This window comes from Sinocyclocheilus rhinocerous, unplaced genomic scaffold, assembly GCF_001515625.1.
Source record: "Sinocyclocheilus rhinocerous isolate Xijiao unplaced genomic scaffold, SAMN03320098_v1.1 scaffold200, whole genome shotgun sequence".
In the NCBI taxonomy this organism is placed as follows: Eukaryota; Metazoa; Chordata; class Actinopteri; order Cypriniformes; family Cyprinidae; genus Sinocyclocheilus; species Sinocyclocheilus rhinocerous.
This window is the reverse complement of record NW_015641014.1, coordinates 3,222,545-3,247,182: the sequence shown is the minus strand read 5'-3', so window position 1 is coordinate 3,247,182 and position 24,638 is coordinate 3,222,545. Positions and strand designations below refer to the sequence as shown.

Below are 24,638 nucleotides of genomic sequence, written 5' to 3'. Positions count from 1 at the left end.
CAGAACGATGTTGTCGCTTGGCTCCGAAGCGAAAAGCTGGTATGCATTGCACCTGCTGCCTTATTATACTCACGCTGTGATCAGCGGCTGCTGGATGCAATAATTGCATGCCAATGTGCATTGGCTCGTTTAGTTTACACTCGAAGTAGATTGGTCTATCGAAGTGATATCCCAATTCGTCGGTCACCGACGTGACTCGGAGTGACCGACTGAAAGGGAACCAAATATATTACTATTTAACTTTGAAGGTACATTAGAAAGTTTGTTAATTGACCCTTTTCACAAAAAAAACCCAAACAATAAATAGCGTTTTATGGCTCTTTAATGTGTCATGACAGATCGCTGTAGCGCCTCAGTTCAAGTGGCACGTGAACCGATCATCTTTTCATATTTACTAGTTATAGCATGAAATAAACATGAATGAACATCAGAAGGTATGTTGTTTCAACCCGGAAAGACGTCAGTACACACAATTTTTTTAAGTTCAAGTCCACTGACGTCAATCTACTCTCCGGTCTGGTTTGTTTGTCGGACAAAATGGCAGATTCGGCTTTATGATTGGTCAAATCATCCCCATGTTCTCACACAGTGAAAAATACATTGTGGAGCAAAGAGTAAACTGACAACGTGCCGACAAACAAAACAGCGCAGGTTACTTCCGGTGTGAAACAAGGTCTCAGCTTTCAAATTTTGTCATTTTTTTAAAGAAATTCAAACAATAAATAACGTTTTGTGGCTCTTTTGTGTTGTGAGAGATCACTGTATTGCCTCAGTTCAAGCGGTGTGTGAACCGAACCGTATTTTCCTATTTACTTAAAGCACGAAATAAACATGAATGAACATCAGAAGAACGTATTTTATTTCAACCACGGAAAGACATCAGTACACACCATTTTTCAAGTTTAAGTTCGAAGTTAATCTAATCTCCTGTCTGATTTGTTTGTCGGACAAGATGGCAGATTCCGTGTTATGATTGGTCAGGTTGCCTGTCAATCAAGCCCTTTGCGAACTGAAATGAAAATTACATGGATAAACAACATTTTACTCTTGATTATGTAAGTAGAGAGTTCATTTACATTCTCAGTCATTTGTAGCTGAAATTAATTACAAAATACTGTATTACTCAACAACATTAATTAATACTTAAATGACATAAGTCAAATTAAGATCTCTGTCCATTGTTGTTGATATTAAACTTGCAGAGATCTTCGAACAGTTATTTTACATTTCTTTGAACTGATTGCCATGGCATTTTCAGGCTTGTTACAAATGAATACGGTCAGCATCCTCTGCTTAATGCAGTGTGATGTGGCAGAGATTCATTTGCAGCACGGAAGCCCCTCTCCTCCGGTCCAAACGTGTCTTTCTACAGCAATTAACTGTGGAAAGGTTGATCTTAGACGCGAGCGGGCAGAGATGTGTCTTTGTCTACAGTACAAACTTTACAATTATTCTTGATTAATGTTGATTTCTACATATATATATTTTATTTTATTTCATTTTTATTATTTTTAATGTTTTAATGTTGTTTTTTCATAAATTCAAAAGTGTTACAACTGTCCTGATATCATAAATATAATGATACAAGTTTGTAAAATGTCATGCGGTGTGACCCAAAAAAGTTAATATTTGTGAAAAATAAATAAATAAATAATTATAAAATTATTAATAATAATAGTATTTAATCATATTTTTTAAATTGTTTACTTATTTATTCATTTATGTTTTTTTGTTTGTTCGTTTTAAACATACAGATATAAAAATATTACAGTTTCAAATTTTCTGATGGGAAGAATTTCAGAACACTAAATTCAAACATTTGAAAGTTTTTATCTGTGAAAAACAGAAACTTAACCTTGACCAAAATTTTTGCTCAAAATAACCCAAAAAACTTTGATATATTTTTAATGATTAAATCATGATATTTATTTAAAAATACATTGGAAGAAAAAAAAGATGTGTACAGTAAGGTATTTAAGGAAAATGTGCTTACACTACAGGACATTCTTAGAGTCATTAAATTTAAAATGTAATATGTTTTTTCTTTGAAAATGTAATGCTTTTTTTAAAAACACATGAAACCAACATGAATACAAACATGTTCATTTCTAAGATCTTAACAAATTTTCCTTTAGTAAATACTATAAAAATGTTGTTCAGCTTCGCATATTTACGAATTGCCTACCTATTGAAACAGTGTGTTTATGGTACTTAACGAGGCGGCTCTCCAGATTTAGGAACAGAGCACAGTGACAAAGCCGAAAACCTTTTTAACTGACTTTTATATGCATTAGCACAAAACTTTTTTTCTCTGCTAATTATCTCGACTGTGACTGCAGTCATTTGGTATAACATACACTGTTTTGTACAGATGTGAGTGTATCTCTTCCCACAGAAGCTTTTGTTCCGGTTTCAAACATTTCATCGCATGCACAGTGTGGTATGCATTTGTGGCGGCTTAAGCACGCCGCACCGCTAATGGCTGCCACAGTTTGCATGTGAAACACAAAAGCCCTCGCTCCCACGCTCAGCGCACTTTTTGTGCGACGCTGGCTGTGCTCGTGTCTGAGGAAAAAGGTGAGATTGTTCTGCCGTGTGATAGCAGAACAAGGCTGGCTTCTGCCAAAATATTGAAAGGCTGTATGAAATGAACAGTAAACAGTGGAAAATAAAATTTGGCTGTGATGTCTGAAGGCTTCAGTGTGGGATTTATTTTCAAAATGTACTTGGCATTGATTGTATTAATATTTTAAAGGCTGCCTAATGTCTTTTAGCTGCGTTATTTGTGATATGAAGGCAAACTTTTGCCCATTAAAAAGTTTCATCTTTAGCAGATTTGTCAGTCTGAAAGCAGAACTTAATGAAACTTCGTGTTAAGAGGTTTTATTATGCTATACTGCATTTTCTGTAAATGTAATGATACATGGGGCAACTTTTTGAGCAATGTTGCTGAGCGATGTTGCTTGGGCACTTTCCCATTGAGAATGGGCAACAAATTTCTGTCTGAATGCTTTAGATCGGTCGTGGGCCCTGTGTCTCACCTGGTTGCCTGTTGATGACAACATTGCTCAAAAAGATGCTCCGTGTATCATCACCTTAAGGGATGCAAAATATATCGGTACCATATTGGTTATATTCAAGATTTCTAATAACAGTAATGATTGATCAGTCGTTTGGTATTGGATATTTAATTGTGCATCAAATAAATAAAATTAACTCTGAGAGAATATGGGGCTATAAAAATGCCAAAAATTAGCCGTGGACACATTAGCAAAATTATGGCAAACTCTCACAGGCAAAACAAAAAAAAAATTGTTTTTTAAATAAGCCAAGCCCATACCCTTGAACCCATTGCGAAATCTATGTGTGGCAATCTATCACCCTCACAAAATTTGTGACTGCCTGGATTTCTATTGAAATGACTGGATTTTGCAAGCAAATATTCACCAAACAATGGAAAATTTGACCTTGGCTTTAGTGAATGATATGAATTAGAAATTAGTTGAAATTGAATTTTAGACACGTCATTTTTAACATTTTACTATTTTGTGGTGTATTTTATAGTTTTGCATTTTGTACATTTAAATTAAAGACATTTGACTTTAAACTGAACAGAACTGTTTTTTATGTATTTTTTACATTAATTTGTATTTTTATATGGCAGATTAAAGTGCCCCTATTATGGGTTATGAAAGGTTCATATTTTGGTTTTGGGAGTCTCCAACAACATGTTGACATGCATGCATGGTCAAAAAACACTTTTATTGTCTTATAATGTGCATTTATTTTTACCTTACTTGCTCAACAACTCCCAAACGATTCGCTCAACGATTCATTTGCGTGACGCTAATCTGCGATGATTGGTCTGATAAAGCAGCATTTATGAGCGCAGTGCTGCTTTGTGTACAGCCGTTACCAGGGAAACAACTATTTTTCCCGCTCCAAAAGCGGCACCTAGTGGCGAAGAAGTAATTTGCATTTTCATTCAGACCAGCGCAAATTCGACTGATGCTTTTACGCAGCAAACACGCAGAGCGAGAAGCCTCTGTCTGCAGCCTGCAGATCTGGGGCGGGGCTGCACGTGTCGCCCCGCCCACAAGTCTTTTCATTGGTTGGTGGCAAAGTAATGACGTTACTCCAGTACAGGAGGTGGCGGTATACACCTAAAAAGATGGTAATAAATCCACAGAAGAAGACGATGATGACGAAGTAATGACATTGAAGCATGTTTTCATTTCCGGTGTTCATCGCTGTATGGTGAGTACACGTGCTACATCTTATGTGTAAATTGTTAATTTACAGTGCACAAGGAGTACACAAGCTATGATTTTTGTTTAGTTTGTTTAATTAAAATGCCTAATTATGTAGTTGCGCTTAGTGTGTTGTTGAAAGGAGATGTGAAGTAGTTTTTAGGCCTCGTGTAAATTTACGGCCTTATCTCAAAAATAACATGGGCTGCGTTTTCCAGCGTTTTCGCCGATCAGTGTAGAATCATAAGGGTTTCAGGGAACACAGTCCATGACTTGTATATAAACTGTGAAGTTATTGATATTGAAGGGATAGATTTCCCAAAATAAATCACTTAAAAAGAATTACAGGCCTGGTTTCACAGACAGTAGCAAAATGCAAATTTCTTTTAGTTAAAAAAGCACAGACGTGCATTTTAGTTTTAAGCCTTGTCTGTGAGACAGGGGGACAGTAATAAGACGTGACAAAACTAACCAGGAGAAGAAATATAAGAGAAACTAATATTAACAATATACAAAGTATGTATATATGTCAGGACTTTTTTCTATGAATAAAATCATTCAGTGTAAAACCAGGTGCATGAAAGTAGGGCTTGTTTTCTATATTGCATACTGCTATATATGCACAAGATAAAACATTTGAGTCTAAAACTGATGCTCAAAGTATAAGTAATTAACCGATTCGCTGTTTATATAAAATGTATAATTCATAAATATCATTTCCAACTGCATTTCCTGTTTACCGTGGCGTTGACGCCATTACGTCAATAGCATCTGTCTGCGGACCAATGCGGACCAACCGGGGCTGCACGGCATCGACGCCATTACGTTGCCACCAACAAATGAAAAGACGTGTGGTCTGCAAACGACGATCTGCAAACTGCAGACAGGGGTACTTACGCAGAGCCATAAATTTGAACCTATATATATATTCCACGGGGGTAGCCTCGCCACACATAGAGTGTAAAGGTGCGTTCACGCCATATCGGAATTCCCGTAATTACGTGATTCCAACTTGTAAAAGGCGTTCACGTCCTCATAGAACTCATTACAACTTGTGAACTGGGAGTTTTCTGAGAGCTACGACTTGTACCACGTGACCGCTGTACCACCTGACCACCGCAGGCTCTGTTTAGGCGTTGATAGTGTTGCCATAGAAAAGCATAATTCCGAGTCCGAGGACGTGAACAGTTCCGAGTAGAACGTCACGTGCTGTCATCTCGAAATTACGGTAATTACGTTATGGCATCAACGCAGCAGTCTCTGGGAAACTCTGTAGCAGACTTCAGTAAAATGACGGGGACACAACACAAGATTGGTACTATACTGCTGTGGTATTGCTGTAAAAATGAACTTTAAACATTGATTCTTCACAGCCTCGTCCTTTGGCAGTAAAAAAAAAAAAAAAGATTTACCCTCACATTGCAGAGCACAGCGTCAGTGTTTGAGGGAGTGGGGTTCAAGTTTTCCTGGGTCTGCGCACGCAACAAGTGGGCAGGCAATATGGTAATGTTTCATGTTGACGTCAACATGATACGACTTGGGATTGTTTTAAAAACAACTAGTTTCAATGATTCAGAGTCGACTCTTTCTTTTGAGAGACAACTCTTGCGTCATCAGAACAGTGTGTTCAACGCACCACCGTTTCCGTTTAAAAAACGTTTTGCACCGTTTTTGTCGGGGCTGAACGCAGCCCTGGCCAACATAACAAATTAACTCAACCAATAGAGGGAGATTAGGGGTGGAGCAATCTGTTTGCTGACCAATGACTGTTGGGGGCGTGTTTTGAGAAACCTGTTTTAATAAGTTATTATCAGTCCGATATTATAAAACCTGTAAAACCTTTGCTCATCTTTGGAAGATAGTTTTGATGAAATCCTAGAGCTTTTCAACCTTAATTTTATGAAGCTACGCATATGTCGTGATACTCTCTTGAATGTGCATCAAAGACTGACACAGAAGAGAAGAAATTGAGAATAAAGTCTTTTTTGTTTTGTTTTCTTTGCACACAGAATTATTCTCGTAGCTTCGTAAAATTATGGTTGTGAGAGATAATAACTTTATACATGGTGCACTTTCAGATTTAAAACTTTGCAGGATGTTTTCATTCACTTAGAGCTGTGTTACACACTGCATGAAAGGTTTTTTAAAAATCCATAATATGGGCACTTAAAATAAACTTTAAATTTTTTAATTTAGATTTAAATACTGAGATTTAAAAAAATCTATTTTTCAAGTTTTCAGAAATTCTGAACACAAAATTAAAACATTTGAATCTCAGAAATCATACAAAAACTACTGCAGGCCAAAGTTTAACCTGAAAACCTTTTACCTGTGCAACACAGAAACTTGACCTTTAGTCTAGTTTTTGTACGAGTTGGAGAACACAATTTTGCCTCCGTCTTCAGCAAGACGTGTCTGTCTGTCTTTCCATTGAACTGAAACACTTTTTGTAGTATGTGCACACTGCAGCTGCTGAATTCACTGTCAGCACTGAACTCACAGCTGGCACAATCTGCTAATTTATGTTGCCTATTAAGCTTGATGGGAAAATGATCAAAAATTGTAATGTTAATCATCCAGAATGCTTCTCAGCTCCTGCCTTTAAAATGAAGCACAACCATTTTCCTTTTTAATTACTATGAACCATGAAACACAAAATCTGTCATTTAGATCCTGCACAGCTCTTTTTTTTAAAAACTCATACACAGGCTTAAAGAAACAGACATCTTAGACCCGATTTTATTAGCCGCTCCACTGTTGAGTGTTGTGAGATATAGATCGTGTTGTTGTCTGATTATTTTATCGAACAAGTGACAATAGACAAGATGCCGCAGGCGCTGATAAATTGTTTGAGATTGCGATTGTGGTACCACTGTCGCACACAACGATGTGACTAATGCAACTGCAAACTCTTAATGCCTCGGGCAGATTTGACACCGGGAGCTTTAAATGAGCTTCCTTGCCAGACGTGGTCGCCGACCTATTCAGAGTGCTCTGATTCTTGTGTCACGGCCTGTATGAATATTTTATAAGTGGCGGGAAGCCTGGAGTGTAGCGGATTCAGAGGTGAACGACATGGTGGCGATAAAGCAGTGTTTGTTTATGAACTTCAGATGAACTATACTTAGTTGACTCATCACCTGCACAAAAATGTAAGTGCTGTTACAAAACTTACTGCCAAAATAGGGAGCTGCCTTCTAAAGCCCTGTTTACACCAAGAATGTGATCTAAATGTTATATTGTTTCTCTGTGTTGTTATTTTAGTTGTGGTGTGGACTTTGTCTCTGTGGCATTTTTAAAACATTGCTTGTTTGTTCAAGTATCCTGACCAGGGGCAAGTTCAAGCTCAAACCGGTGTGCACCGTTTTGCTAAGGTTTCCAGTTTGAACGACATGTTTCCTGGAAACGGTGTGCAACGGTGTGCAAAATTGAGAAGTGTTTTCTCTTGTTTGGTGGGTGTGTCAAACATGTCAGCCCAATCAGCAGCAACGTGTATGTAAACCACGCGGTATTAAAGAGACAGCTGGCACAATGTAATTAACATCCAAATATGAACCACTGATGTCACATGGATTATTTTAATGATGTCCTTACTACCTTTCTGGGCCTTGAACGTTTCAGTTGTGTTGCTGTCTAGACATGTGCCAGTATTCGGTAATGCGATATATCACGGTAATGAATATGCCCGATATTGTTATCGTGGGCACTTCAAAATACAGAGAATAAGTAAGGGATAATCAACGACTAGCCGTGTGTTAAAGGATTTTAAATGCACGGCGTGGAGGCAAAGAACCACCCGACGCAAAGTGCATTTAAAATCCTTTAACGCACGGCTAGCTGTTGATTATCCCGCTTATTCCATGGTCATTTGCCAAGTTATAGACAAGTTAAGCAAGAGAGAGAGAGAGAGAGAGAGACAGAGAGAGAGATGACAGTTGTGTGTAGCTGCGTCTGCGCATCTCTCTGTACAAACAATTACTTCAAAAACAGCGATTTGACCACCTCGTTGGCGTTGCTGAGGAATATAAAGTAGCGATCTAGTATCTAGGCTATTTTATTAATGAAAATCACGGGGAAGCGTTGACAACAAGTTCTCTGACCTCTCTCTCTCTCTCTCTCTCTGTGTGTGTGTCAATTAAATTAAAGCATTAAAGCAGCGCATTAATATAGAACGGTGATTAAACTGACTTGGAACTACCTGTGCATTAAACGGTTTTACTGCATACCTGCCAGCCAATCAGAATCCAGTATTCAGACAGACCATGGAATAATTATTTATAACAAATTATTCAGAATTTTGAATGCATTTTAAGAATACATTTCCCATCAAATGGTCACAGTGCACAACACCGATGTATGCTGCGTTAAAGACGCGTGCGCACTCTGATTTAAACAAGCATGGATATTAAAAAAAAAAAAGTTTGCATGCTTCTGTACCTAATTTCTTCTTACCTAATTTTGTAAAGTTCTGAGGTTTCATTTAGGAAACAGGCTTTTGGGTACACTTTTAAAAAATGACATTGTTGTCTTTATAAAATCTTGCTACTTTTTTCACACAGTATAGGCCTTCTATATGCCGTTGCCTTTATATGTTGGGAGGGGACCATCATATTTGGGGCCTCGTGACTTATAATGTTTTTTCAAACCCCTGTGTAAAGTGTTTGGGGAAACTGTCGCAAATTTAAAACAAAAATGGGCTGTTTGGTAACAGTGTGCAGCAATTTAGTTCAGATGGTAGCATTATCACCTCACAATCAAAAGATCCCTGGTTCAAGTCCCGGTTAAGCCAGGTGGCCTTTCTATGTAACCTTTCCATGTTCTCCCCCTGGATGCTACAATTTCTACCATGGCTAAACCAGGTGGTCTTTCCATGTTCTCCCTATCTTGATGTGGGTTTTGTCCCACAATCCAAACACATGCAGCATAGGTGAATCTGGACCATCTGTCCAGGGTGTTTCCCTGCCTACACTTTGCAAAAAGAACATCCATCCATTTTCAAAACCTTGTCCTACATAGTATTGCAAGAATGCTGGAGCCTATCTGAACATCTCAGGCCATATGCTTTCAGACAAAAAGGTGCAAAAGCTGTCACTGGGGAAGTACCCTTTAAAAAGGTACATCGTTGTACCTCCTTTACTCCTAAATGGTGCATTTTAGTACCTTGAAGGTACCAAGAGTGTACATATTAGTACCTTTAAAAAAACGTACTGCCCCAGTGACAGCTTTTGTACCTTTTTTGTTGAGATGAAAGGAATAGGAAGAGATCCAGCATCCCCTCGACCCTACGTACGACAAGGTTTGCAAAGTAGATGGATGTTTTTTTCCAAGGGCAGCAGCAAGATTGTGAGGTTGCATCTTGTTTCCCCAAATAAGCCTCATTCTTCAGTCAGACATGACATCTTGAAGTGAGCCCCATGAAGACGCCCCGCCAGTCGACATTATCGCCGCACAGCATTTCAATTACATGATGACGACTGAATTGATGACAAAGGAAAACAGCCACCATTAAGGAAAGCACGACGATGGCGCTTATCCTTGAAAGGACACCCATTTGGCATAATCACTGGGTGTCTTTGGGTGAATTGGGCTTCATGATGGCTTCCTGAGCTGCTCTCGGGATGGGGCCACCACAGCTGTTCATTAAATGGACTGTAGTGGCAAGAGCGCCTATTTGGAGGGGTACTAGAGTGTTTAACTCAACCTGTGAAGTGCTAATGCTGTAATGGAGGGCTTAGAGACAAGATGGAGGGTTATTATAGCCACACTTTATGCAGTGCAGTGGCCTGATTCCATATCAGTGCTCCTTGCTGCAAATGATGTTGCTGGTGAAGAAATAAATTGACCTCAAGAGCAGATAGTTTATTTCGGAGTGAGAGACAGCGAGCACGAATCTTCCATTAGTGTGACTGTTAGACTGTCTGCGATGTATTGAAGACCTGATCAGATCTTGACGACATAACTTGTCACAATTTTCTTGCTGCATCTCTGAATGCGGAAACCGAATTGCTGTTGTGTACGTTTGGGTGGATATGACACTATGGCCGTAGGTTTTCAAGGTTTTCGAGTTGTGCGCTTTCTGAATTGCATTAGGCCGAGTAAATAAGCCGGGACGTGTTTGACATCACCTCGTGTTCCCGCAGGCACCTTGGGCAAGGTGACACTATCAGATATCATTTGAATCTAAACACGCTTTCCTCACTCCGCTGAGAAAAACACTGAATCTGTTTGTTGTTTTCTGATCTCTCTGTATCTAATCTATGTGCGTCCCTGTCCGTTTTATAATGGAATAAGTTTCCGTTGCCGCCCCTGTGTTTTCATCCTTCCTTCCGTGCTTTCTGACCTTCTCATGTCCTGTCTTTCTCTTTCTCTCTTTGCTCTCCGCTCTCTTCTGCTTTCATACTCAATTTCATTCACAATATCCTATTATCTTCCTTTCTGTCATCCTTTTTCCCTATTCATCTTTCTTTTGTCTCCATTGTCACCTTTTCTTTTCTTTTGTCCCATCTCTTCCTGTCATTTTTTTCCTCTTATCTAATTTTTTTCTTTTCCTATTCTTTCATCTCCTTTCCACTTCCTTTTCATTTCCTTTTCCTTTCACTCCTTCCCTCCTTCCATTTTATTTCCTCTTATATTATTGTTATCCTTTTGCATTCTCCTTTTTAACTTATCCTTTCCTTTCATCCCTTCATTTAATTTATTTTATCCAATTAACTTCCTTTCTCTTTCTCATTCCTTCCTTTCCATTTCCTCTTTTTTCCCAATTTTTATCCAATTTTCCTTTCCTTTCCTTTCCTCCAATTCCTTTCTATTCCTGTTCATTTCCTTTTATCCCTTCCTTCCTTTCATTTCATGTCGTCTCATCCAATTGTCCTTTCCTTTTCCTTCCCTTTCATCCCATCTCTTCCTTTATGTTTCTACTATCCAATCTGTTTTCCTTTCCTCACTCTCTGCATCATTCATTCTTCCTCCTCTTATTCTCTATCGTTTTCTCTCTCTCTTCTGTCACTTCCTGGTCTTCTTTCTCTCAGGCGGTGTGTGTATTGCTCAATCTCTGAAGATCCCCAGAGAGCCCAGACTGGGAGAATTCGACAAGATCATCCTGCGGCTACTGGAGACACCCAACGCTCGAGCCATTGTCATGTTTGCGAATGAAGATGATATCAGGTGTCTTTATCAATAGATGTCTTTCCTTCCTCCTATTCACAGATGTATATTTAATAAATAATAATGGTAATCTGTCCTGGTAATATGCTGAAAAAAGAATAGGCCTAAGAAGGGTTTTATGAGCAATTTACACATTTCCTTTGCTCCTATTTTTGGTATCTATATGGATATAAGAAATAAAAAGAATGTTTGGTAACACTTGGTATAGGGATCAATTACTACAATTAACAATTACTATTAACTAGTTGCTTATTAGCATGCATATTGGCTGTTAATTAGTACTTATAATGCACATATTCTGCATGACCATATTCTACATCTTTAATCCCACACGGAGACCTAAACTTCACAACTACCTCACTAACTATTAATAAGCAGTAATTATGAGTTTATTGAGGCAAAACTTGTTGTTAACAGTCAGTTAATGGTGAGAACTGGACCTTAAATTAAATGTTCTTACTCAAATTTTTGAGTTGATATTTTTTCTATTTTTTCCACTTTTTTTAAAACAGTCAATAGGCTTTAGTTACCTCACAAGCATTAACCATGATTTGCTACTTGCCTTGCTAGTCAGTGGCAGGTGGTGGGACATTCTCATTCTACAGGGTATTTGGTTGGTTGTACTGCAGTTGTACCGCAACATGATTCTTCAATATATATTACCATTAAAAAATCTGAGGTCAGTAAGTGATTTCTCAAGGATCATGAGTAATGGCTGCTGAAAATTCTGCTTTGCCATCACAGGAATAAATTACATTTTAGTAAATTATAAATTACATTTGTAGTATTATTTAATAATATTACTGTTTTACTGTATCAAATAAATGTGATTTACTTGATCAAATAAATGCAGCCTTGGTAAGCATAAGACACTTCTTATGAAAATATATATATATTTAAAAATCTTACCATCCCCAAACTTTTTAACAGTAGTGTATTTGGTCCTTTTACTTGGGAAAGAATATATAAAATATGTGGAAACTTTTAGAAGTAGACTTGCATTTAGGTGGTCTAGAAGTTAATAAATGCATTGGAAATGCACTAACACCCATAAGAAGTCCAGTTTTTACTTCATAGGGTCTTTAAGTCAGATCTTCTGAAAAGCTACCAATTTTGGACAAACCACAGATAGTATTTACCTGTGACTGTCACAGAGTTAAATTGAAGATGATGCAGTCAAGCTGTAAGTATTGCTCTTAGGAGAAAACCTCAAGAACCGGTGAAGTCAGCTATTTCCTATAATGTGCTGCCTAAGGCCTGGAGAACTCATTTAACATAATACACTTTTCAGTCATTTTTGGCATGGAATTTCTTGTACCTGTAGCACAAGATCAAATCACGTCCCCATATTTCCGAGAGCCGTTGCCCTTCTAAGCCTATTACATGATGTCCTTTGGATGCTTGCCTATTACACTGATGACTTCAGACCAATTTCCAATTCTAAGTGTTCTAGCAGAACACTGTTGACCTCAGAAAATCAGAACAAACAGGTCTGCTTGAAGGACATTTTTAGGTTCCTGGGTTTTATCCTCACTGTCTTACATGTGTATGCCTATTTTGTTTGCTCATCTTTCAGACGTGTCTTGGATGCTGCAAAGCGCAACAACCAAACCGGTCACTTCTTGTGGGTGGGATCGGACAGCTGGGGCTCTAAAATATCTCCAGTCGTCCAGCAGGAAAGCGTGGCGGAAGGTGCTATTACCATCCTTCCAAAAAGAGCATCCATAGAAGGTAAAGGTTCCTCTAATATATAAATTCTGATTGAATGTTTCTTTTGCAATTTCAATCCAATTCCAATGCTTTCATACTTATTTCCAGCCTTTGACAGATACTTCAAAAGCCGCTCCTTGTCCAACAATCGACGGAACGTTTGGTTTGCAGAGTTCTGGGAGGAGAACTTCGGATGCAAGTTAGGGATGCACGGCAAGCGTCCCGGCAGCCCCAAGAAATGCACTGGTATGAGAGGGTTTTGCATTACTGTCTCTCAACCTGGTTTAGAAATTACACTGTTACTGAAAGAGTTCTGCTCTGCCTGGGAGGCAAAGCAGTCCATCATGCTGACATCGGATTGGACCTCTTTGAGGATTCAGTGTTTATCGTGGTTGAGTAGATCAATGGGGACATCAGGCACAAGAGATTCTGTTTAGACAGGAACTAGTAAATCCTTAAATAAACAGAAGAATCTTATTGATGTCTACGCATGCTAACATGAGCACACACACACATAGGACATGTCTTTACAATCTGACAGTCCTTCCAAACTCTGATTGATTTACTCAAAGACTACCTGGGTTGTTTAAGCAGAAGCTTAGCTTTTATTTAATCACCTCTACATTTATGGCTACTGTGATATGTATGTTTGGGGGAAAAAACACTAGTTTGGTTTCCTATCATTTGTACTCCAACATAAGTCAACATGAAGGCAACCTATTTTGCTTCAATAATGTGATCAATTTTGAATATTTAGAAGTTGTTTTGGAACTGGAACCAGCTTTTTGCAAGTCACAATCATGTTAACATGCATAGTTTACATCTTGTGGCAACACTATTGAAACACTATTTTAATGTTTTTAAAGTGACAGTTAACCTGAAAATGAAAAATTCTGTCATCATTTACTTACTCTCAAGTTGTTCCAAACATGAAACGTATGAGTTTATTTTCTTCTAGTGAGCACAAAAGAAGATAATTTGAAAAATGTTGGTAAACAAACCATTGCTGGTAGCCATTGACTTCTATAGTATGGAAAAAATACAATGGAAGTCAATGGCTACCGACAACTGTTTGGTCACCAACATTCTTCAAAGTATCTTCTTTTGTGTTCAACAGAAGAAACTCATACAGGTTTGAAACAAGTGGAAGGTGAGTAAATGATGACAGATTTGTCTTTTTTTGGGGTGAACTAGCCCTGATTGGCCCCATTCACTTTTGTAAGTGCCAGTAATAGTATTCCACGTTTTCTCAAGATGAAATTATTTGCAGAAGTTAAGTGTTGTCAATTAATCTGAACTATTAGACTTGGAATATTCCTTTAAAGGTGACATATCATGAAAATCATACAGATGTTTTTTAGCAGAGTATCTGAGGAATGAGCCGTAAAGGCACAGCCCTATTCTGGAAAAGGGGGCGGGGAGCAGCAGCTTGTTTGCATTTAAAGATACATGCATGAAAACAGCGTGTTTCTGCTTCCACCCAAAATAGGCAATTTCAAAATTATATAATAAATGATCTGTGGGGGTATTTTTAGCTGAAACTTCACAGACACATTCTGGGGACACCTGAGACTTATATTATATATTGTAAAAAGGGGCATAATAGGTCGCTTTTAAAGTAGTAAAAAACACACAAATTCTAAAGTTTATCTCAATTTAAGCAGGTTCACCATGGCGATAGTTTTGCTCTTGTCTCCTCTTGTCACTTAATTCTGCTTCTTTCCTGTATGTACCTCTTGTGTACACCTACATAGAGCAGATGGACATTTGGGGTCCTTTTATGAAAGCACAGTTATTGTTCTGGCACGGTGATTTGACATAATGAGAATAATTACATAGCTGTGGATGCGGCACATGGCTGTCTCTCTTGCTCTCTCGCTCTCTCTTTCTAAATGATCTGTAAGGAGATGCTCAGACTATGCTTCACTGCAGATGGATGCCTCTGTCAACAGTGCGCTGGCAGAAATGCTGATTACCATCATCTATTCCTTAAAGAAGTACGAAGAGGGAGAGCTATTAAGCCATGACAAAAAGATGCTCATTTTGTCACATAACAAAAACAGACACCGAGAGATCCCAGCTGTCAGGGGCCACGCAATGCTGGGGCCGAGGAAATGTAGATTTGAATAGAAGCAATGAAGATGCCCGAAGACACACACATAAGGACACAAATACACTATTACATCAGTTTCTAAGTATTCAAATACTGCAAAACAACATGAAGTGGCATTAGCAGTGGATTTAACTATCAAATGTAATGTTTGCGAGAGGAACGACATATTCAGTGAGATAATATAGGAAGGAACTTTTTACCCATCAATATGTAACTCATACTGGACATTTTTTGGCATGAATAATGCTTCACTTTTTTTATGAATGTCAAGAGGCTCAAGTGTGTGCTCTTTTGGACCAGTAAGCAACAACCCAGAACACCCTAGCAACCATCCATAACACCCTAGCAACCGCATAGGAATGTTGTTTGAGGCTCTTAACTTTGTCTAGTAAACAACAACCCAGAACACCCTAGCATCCACATAGCAACTCCTTATAAACTGCCCAGAACACCCTAGCAACAACATAAAAAAGTTGTTTGAGGCTCTTTCATTTGCCTAGTAAGCAACTACCCAGAAAACCTTACCAACAACATAGCAACGTCTTAGCAACCACCCAGAACACTCTATCAACCGCGTAGAAAGGTTGTTTGAGGCTCTTGAATTTGGCTAGTAAGCAACAACCCAGAACACCCTAGCAACCACATAGCAACTTCTTAGCAACCACCCAGAACACCCTAGCAACCACATAGCAACTCCTTTGCAACCAGCCAGAACACCCTAGCAACCGCATAGCAACTCCTTAGCAACTAACCAGAACACCCTAGCAACCACATAGAAGTGTTGTTTGAGGCTCTTGAATTTGGTTATAAAGCAACAACCCAAAACACCATAGCAACTCCATAGATAACCACCCAGAGCACTGTAGCAATTACACATAAATGTTGTTTAAGGCTCTTGACCTTGACTAAAATAAACAGAAGAATCTTATTGATGTCTACGCATGCTAACATGAGCACACACACACATAGGACATGTCTTTACAATCTGACAGTCCTTCCAAACTCTGATTGATTTACTCAAAGACTACCTGGGTTGTTTAAGCAGAAGCTTAGCTTTTATTTAATCACCTCTACATTTATGGCTACTGTGATATGTATGTTTGGGGGAAAAAACACTAGTTTGGTTTCCTATCATTTGTACTCCAACATAAGTCAACATGAAGGCAACCTATTTTGCTTCAATAATGTGATCAATTTTGAATATTTAGAAGTTGTTTTGGAACTGGAACCAGCTTTTTGCAAGTCACAATCATGTTAACATGCATAGTTTACATCTTGTGGCAACACTATTGAAACACTATTTTAATGTTTTTAAAGTGACAGTTAACCTGAAAATGAAAAATTCTGTCATCATTTACTTACTCTCAAGTTGTTCCAAACATGAAACGTATGAGTTTATTTTCTTCTAGTGAGCACAAAAGAAGATAATTTGAAAAATGTTGGTAAACAAACCATTGCTGGTAGCCATTGACTTCTATAGTATGGAAAAAATACAATGGAAGTCAATGGCTACCGACAACTGTTTGGTCACCAACATTCTTCAAAGTATCTTCTTTTGTGTTCAACAGAAGAAACTCATACAGGTTTGAAACAAGTGGAAGGTGAGTAAATGATGACAGATTTGTCTTTTTTTGGGGTGAACTAGCCCTGATTGGCCCCATTCACTTTTGTAAGTGCCAGTAATAGTATTCCACGTTTTCTCAAGATGAAATTATTTGCAGAAGTTAAGTGTTGTCAATTAATCTGAACTATTAGACTTGGAATATTCCTTTAAAGGTGACATATCATGAAAATCATACAGATGTTTTTTAGCAGAGTATCTGAGGAATGAGCCGTAAAGGCACAGCCCTATTCTGGAAAAGGGGGCGGGGAGCAGCAGCTTGTTTGCATTTAAAGATACATGCATGAAAACAGCGTGTTTCTGCTTCCACCCAAAATAGGCAATTTCAAAATTATATAATAAATGATCTGTGGGGGTATTTTTAGCTGAAACTTCACAGACACATTCTGGGGACACCTGAGACTTATATTATATATTGTAAAAAGGGGCATAATAGGTCGCTTTTAAAGTAGTAAAAAACACACAAATTCTAAAGTTTATCTCAATTTAAGCAGGTTCACCATGGCGATAGTTTTGCTCTTGTCTCCTCTTGTCACTTAATTCTGCTTCTTTCCTGTATGTACCTCTTGTGTACACCTACATAGAGCAGATGGACATTTGGGGTCCTTTTATGAAAGCACAGTTATTGTTCTGGCACGGTGATTTGACATAATGAGAATAATTACATAGCTGTGGATGCGGCACATGGCTGTCTCTCTTGCTCTCTCGCTCTCTCTTTCTAAATGATCTGTAAGGAGATGCTCAGACTATGCTTCACTGCAGATGGATGCCTCTGTCAACAGTGCGCTGGCAGAAATGCTGATTACCATCATCTATTCCTTAAAGAAGTACGAAGAGGGAGAGCTATTAAGCCATGACAAAAAGATGCTCATTTTGTCACATAACAAAAACAGACACCGAGAGATCCCAGCTGTCAGGGGCCACGCAATGCTGGGGCCGAGGAAATGTAGATTTGAATAGAAGCAATGAAGATGCCCGAAGACACACACATAAGGACACAAATACACTATTACATCAGTTTCTAAGTATTCAAATACTGCAAAACAACATGAAGTGGCATTAGCAGTGGATTTAACTATCAAATGTAATGTTTGCGAGAGGAACGACATATTCAGTGAGATAATATAGGAAGGAACTTTTTACCCATCAATATGTAACTCATACTGGACATTTTTTGGCATGAATAATGCTTCACTTTTTTTATGAATGTCAAGAGGCTCAAGTGTGTGCTCTTTTGGACCAGTAAGCAACAACCCAGAACACCCTAGCAACCATCCATAACACCCTAGCAACCGCATAGGAATGTTGTTTGAGGCTCTTAACTTTGTCTAGTAAACAACAACCCAGAACACCCTAGCATCCACATAGCAACTCCTTATAAACTGCCCAGAACACCCTAGCAACAACATAAAAAAGTTGTTTGAGGCTCTTTCATTTGCCTAGTAAGCAACTACCCAGAAAACCTTACCAACAACATAGCAACGTCTTAGCAACCACCCAGAACACTCTATCAACCGCGTAGAAAGGTTGTTTGAGGCTCTTGAATTTGGCTAGTAAGCAACAACCCAGAACACCCTAGCAACCACATAGCAACTTCTTAGCAACCACCCAGAACACCCTAGCAACCACATAGCAACTTCTTAGCAACCACCCAGAACACCCTAGCAACCACATAGCAACTTCTTAGCAACCACCCAGAACACCCTAGCAACCACATAGCAACTCCTTTGCAACCAGCCAGAACACCCTAGCAACCGCATAGCAACTCCTTAGCAACTAACCAGAACACCCTAGCAACCACATAGAAGTGTTGTTTGAGGCTCTTGAATTTGGTCATAAAGCAACAACCCAAAACACCATAGCAACTCCATAGATAACCACCCAGAGCACTGTAGCAATTACACAGAAATGTTGTTTAAGGCTCTTGACCTTGACTAAAAAGCACCACCCCAGAGCACTCTAGTAACCATCTAGCAAATCCCTAAGAACCACATAGCAACCACTCCAGCACCCTAGAAACTCCTTAGTAACCACTTTGAACACCTTGGCAACCATATAGCAACCACAAGGCAACACCCTAGTAACCTCCCCTAACACACACACTATATACTCTCCTTGTTAACCACTTAGCAACTCCCTGGCCATATGGAAAACTGTATAGAATAGCTGTTTAAGAGTCAAAATAATCCTTAGAATAATGTGTTCTAATGTAGTAAACTGGATCCATTTTATTTGCATGTTATCTTTGAGATATTCATCTGCACCATCCAGCAGTCTTTTTTTTTTTTTTTTAGCAATTTATGGAAGCAGATTAGACTCAATAATAATCCACGCAAAAGACACGATGCACACATGCATATCCCAATACACATGCATGAAACCCAATTCACGTGCACACAAAAATATATATATTCACAAAAAACAATTCACGTGCACAAAATAAGAATATATATTCATAAAATACATTTCACAAATGCAAAACACAATTCACAGATGTACAACTGTGTACAAAAATTTTGAATGTTTAAAATTCACGAGTTCATCATGGACTGTGAATGTGTGAAATTGAATCGCCTTGGATTTGTGTGTGCACTTTTGAGACTTTCCTGACAGCGAACTCCTCCCGCGTGGATCACTCGTACTCTTTAGCCAATCAGATTTGAGTCTGTCGATCGACCAATCATAACCCGCTGTGGGCGTGCCTACCTGGATGTTACGTCATCAGCGCGAGACCACGGTTCAAGTCACAGCAGAGGTCTGTGCAGTTGATCGTTTCATTTCAGTTAACTAGCCTTGTAAAAGTGTATTGTTTTATCTTTGCATGCTTACTTAAAGGGGTCATATGATGCGATTTCAAGTTTTCCTTTCTCTTTGGAGTGTTACAAGCTGATTGTGCATAGATAAGATCCCTGAAGTTGCAAAGACTAAAGTCTCAAAACCAAAGAGATATTCTTTATCAAAGTTAAGACTCTGCCACGCCCCCCTAAAACGGCTCGTTCTAACACGCGTCGTTTAGACACACTCGTTAACGTGACCAGTGTAAGCCAGCGGCTGCTGTTTATTCCAGAGTGTATTATGATTTAATATTGATCAATTCTTATGTTTATTTAATAAATAATCATTATTCACGTGGATACCATACCACATTAAGGTATTAGATTCATAAAATAAGGTTTTGACTGATGGGACATGTCGTAAATAAATAAAAGTTTATGAAAATATAGTTTTTGGATTTTTTCAAGCAGTCTTTTGTGTTTTTGCTCATTGAGGACATAAAAGAGCTATCACAGCAGAGACTGTCTTGTGTATAAAGTCTTGTAATGACACGCATTCAGCTGATGATGATATAATAACATGCACACATTTCATTTAAGTTTGTTTATGCTGCAAATACTTTTTATTTCAGAATTGTGAGGTTGATGATGTACAAAGGAAAGGAAAGGAAAGGACATGATGTGTGGCCAAGTATGGTGTCCCATACTTGGAATTTGTGCTCTGCATTTAACCCATCCAAGTGCACACACAGCAGTGAGTAGTGAACAAACACACACATACACACCGTGAACACACAGAGCACGCCAGAGCAGTGGGCAGCCAATGTTACGGCGCCCGGGGAGCAGTTGGGGGTTCGATGCCTTGCTCAAGGGTCTCACCTCAGTCGTGGTGTTGAGGGTGGATAGAGTGCTGGAGATTCACTCCCCCCACCTACAATCCCTACCGGACCTGAGACTCGAACCCGCGACCTTCGGGTTATAAGTCCGACTCTCTATCCATTAGGTGATGATATGAATCTAGAAGTTTCATTTGGAACTGTAACTCTTTCAAAATGCCACATTGGCTCGATACCAGTTTGACGCTGTGCTAGAAGTTCTTCCGTCAAAGTGTATTCAAACCTCATTTACACTGAATGGCTGGTATAGTGTCCCATTTAGAGTCTTTAGCATTCTTTTACAGTAAATTTCATTGCCGAATTATAAATACATGTAATACATTATGTGAAAAGTTAATCAAATGTTTTAGATCCAGTATTCACTATCTCTCTCTGTCAGTGCATGCCAGATTTTGGTGTGATATTCAAAGCAGTTAACTCCGTGGCTTGTTAACTTATACTTTTCCAAGAGATACAGATACAGAAAGAGCAGGAAGCATAAGATAAAGTGATAAAATAGGTTGTTTGCAATCACGTGATTCTGATGACGCGCGAAATGCAGCTGGAGGGCAGGAAGTGATTTTTCTCCATAGAAATCACTAACCAAACTCAAAATGCCTGTGTTTTGCGTTGTTTATGTATGCTCAAATCGACCAAACCAAGAAACCACAAGGAGCTTTTATCATGTACGAAAATGTGTTGTTCATGAGTGCATACAACTGCTGCTTCCCAACATCGTCTTGTGATGTAAAAATCTTTGAGATTACAATACACAACTCAACATATGATTAAACATTAACAATGGTTAATCACAGTAATATAATATGAAAACAATAAGTAAATGAATGTTGATTACATTAAGAAATGAATACATAAAGGTAAAGTACATAAAAGAGATAAAGATTAATGTGAAGGAAGAGGTCTGTAACTCATCCAGATGTTGTGCCAAAGTGGTTAAATCCTGAAAAATGCAAGGAAAACAATTAGTGTGTATTAAAGAGTGTGTCTAGATGACCGATTTTACTTCCAAGTTTTAAGCATGCAAAGATAAAACAATACACCTTTACAAAGCTAGTTATCTGAAATGAAACGATCAACTGCACAAACCTCTGCCGTGACTTGAACCGTGGTCTCGTGCTAATGACGTAACATCCAGGTAGGCACGCCCACAGCGGGTTATGATTTGTCGATCGACAGGCTCAAATCTGATTGGCTAAAGAGTACGAGTGACCCGCGTGGGAGGAGTTCGCTGCCAGGAAAGTCTCAAACATACACACACAAATCCAAGGTGATTCACAGTCCATGATAAACTCGTGAATTTTAAATATGAAACATTTCTGCGAATTGTGTTTTGCATTTGTGAAACGTATTTTATGAATATATATTCTTATTTTGTGCATGTGAATTGGTTTTTGTGAATATATATATATATATATATATATATATTTGTGCACGTGAATTGGGATACGCATGTGTGTATAGTGTCTTTTGCGTGAATTATTATTGAGTCTAATCTGCTTCCATCCCAATTCGAGTCACATGATGGTGATGCACCACTGATTCTGTTTCAGCACATCTCCCAGGCAGCCTCATAGACAAGCAATTGTGAATCTGAGCACTCAACGCCATAGTGTTATATTTAGTAGTGCAGTGATGCTTTCCTGTCTGGGCAGTTAGCGGAGGTAGCAAGCCGTGAGAATGCATCAGTTCACTTTAGGGGATCTCTGTCACGGCATTCACTTAAGCTAAATCCTGATTTAGACTTCATATACTCTCCATGCAGTCAGTTCAGAAAGAAAATAGACTGTACTGGAAGAAGAAATCAAAGTGGACAAACTGGCATCTCTTTGATGCTAGTTGCAAATGCGATACATATAGAAACATGTTCAGCAGTTAAATATGATGTTTGAAGGGAAGATGGCTGTTAGATATAGTCTGATTGCATGTGTGTTGGCTGTATAAATAATTGCCTAGTGGTTAAAGCATCGAGCCAAATCTCAGGACCAGAATAACATATGCCTAGCTACACTCTAGCAAATGCATAGCAATGTTCTAAAAACTCTAGCCTAGCATGGAAGGACCAGAAGTACAGCGCTGTGTTGTAAGAAATTAATAAAGTTGAAGTTCAGTGTTTGAAGAAAGGGTGATCTATACCTCTTTATATGAGGCACACTGACTTTACTAAAGCCACAGAAAGACAAATGTTTTGCTAAAAATGTAAAAATGCTAAGATTCTTACAGCCTAACAAGAGCCAGTATGCACATTAACAATGATTTGCGACAAATATAATGGAATTTAATGGAAAATTATATGTGTGGCACTCTGTGGTGCAACAGAAGTTTGAACAACATCCTGAGTCACAGATGGGCAGCACATCCTCACAGCAATATACTAAGAAAACCTTAGCAACCACATAGCAACAAACTCAACTAACAACTCCAAATAACTTAGCAACATGCTGAAAAACCACCCAACACCTAAGCAACTGCATTGCAACAAGAACACTCATAACATCCTAGTAACTGCATAGCAACAACCTCAAAAAACACAGAATACCCTAGTAACTGCATAGCAACAACCTAAAAAACACAAAATGCCCTAGTAACTGCATAGCAACAAACTAAAACACCCAGAAAGCCCTAGTAACTGCAAAGCAACAAAACTAAAACACTCAAAACACCCTAGTAACTGCATAGCAACAAATACAAAAAACCACAAAATGCCATAGTAACTGCATAGCAATAAACTAAGACACTCAGAACGCCCTGGTAACTGCATGGCAATACATTAAAACTCTCAGAACACCCCAGTAACTGCATGGCAACAAACTAAAACATGCAGAATGCCCTAGTAACTGCATAGCAACAAACTAAAACACTCAGAACACCCAAGTATTTGCATGGCAACAAACTAAAACACTCAGAACGCCCTAGTAACTACATAGCAACAAACTAAAACCCTCAGAACACCCTAGTAACTGCATAGCAACAAATTAAAAAACACAAAATGCCCTAGTAACGGCATAGCAACAAACTAAACACACTCAGAACGCCCTAGTAACGGCATGGCAACAACCTAAAAAACACAAAATGCCCTAGTAACTGCATAGCAACAACCTAAAAAGCACAAAATGCCCTAGTAACTGCATAGCAACAAACTAAAACACCCAGAAAGCCCTAGTAACTGCAAAGCAACAAAACTAAAACACTCAAAACACCCTAGTAACTGCATAGCAACAAACTAAGACACTCAGAACGCCATAGTAACTGCATGGCAACAAATGAAAACACTCAGAACACCCCAGTAACTGCATGGCAACAAACTAAAACATGCAGAACACCCTAGTAACTGCATAGTAACAAACTAAAACACTCAGAAGACCCAAGTAACTGCATGGCAACAAACTAAAACACTCAGAACACCCTAGTAACTGCATAGCAACAAACTAAAAAAAACACACACACAAAATGCCCTAGTAACTGCACAGCAACAAACTAAACACACTCAGAACGCCCTAGTAACTGCATAGCAACAAGCTAAAAAACAAAACTGAGAACACCCTAGTAACTGCATCTCAGAACACCCTAGTAACTGCACAGCAACAAACTAAACACACTCAGAACGCCCTAGTAACTGCACGGCAACAAACCAAAAACACTCAGAATGCCCTAGTAACTGCATAGCAACAAGCTAAAAAACAAAACTGAGAACACCCCAGTAACTGCATCTCAGAACACCCTAGTAACTGCATAGCAACAAACTAAAAACAAAACTGAGAATGCCCTAGTAACTGCATAGCAACAACCTAAAAAACACTCAGAGCAGCCTAGTAACTGCATAGCAACAAACTAAAAACAAAACTGAGAACACCCTAGTAACTGCATAACAACCTAAAAAACATTTGGAATACCCTAGTAACTGCATAACAACAAACTAAAAAACACTCAGAACGCCCTAGTAAGGCATCTCAGAACACCCTAGTTACTGCATGGCAACAACCCCAAAGACACTCAGAATACCCTAGTAACTGCATAGCAAGAACCTAAAAAAATACTCAGAACGCCCTAGTAACTGCATAGCAACAAACTAAAAACAAAACTGAGAACGCTCTTGCAACTGCATAGCAACAA

At 38.7% G+C, this 24,638-nt stretch overlaps 1 protein-coding gene across 1 annotated transcript in view; it reads left to right on the top strand.

Moving 5' to 3' along the window:
• The window catches only part of LOC107753676 (metabotropic glutamate receptor 8-like), an 81,586-nt gene that overhangs the window by 7,726 nt on the left and 49,222 nt on the right, over positions 1 to 24,638 (top strand). Inside the window, exons 3-6 of the mRNA XM_016569877.1 lie at positions 2,464 to 2,577; positions 11,279 to 11,414; positions 12,991 to 13,145; positions 13,233 to 13,370. Coding sequence (XP_016425363.1) covers positions 2,464 to 2,577; positions 11,279 to 11,414; positions 12,991 to 13,145; positions 13,233 to 13,370 — 543 coding nt within the window. The remainder of the gene's footprint in view (positions 1 to 2,463; positions 2,578 to 11,278; positions 11,415 to 12,990; positions 13,146 to 13,232; positions 13,371 to 24,638) is intronic.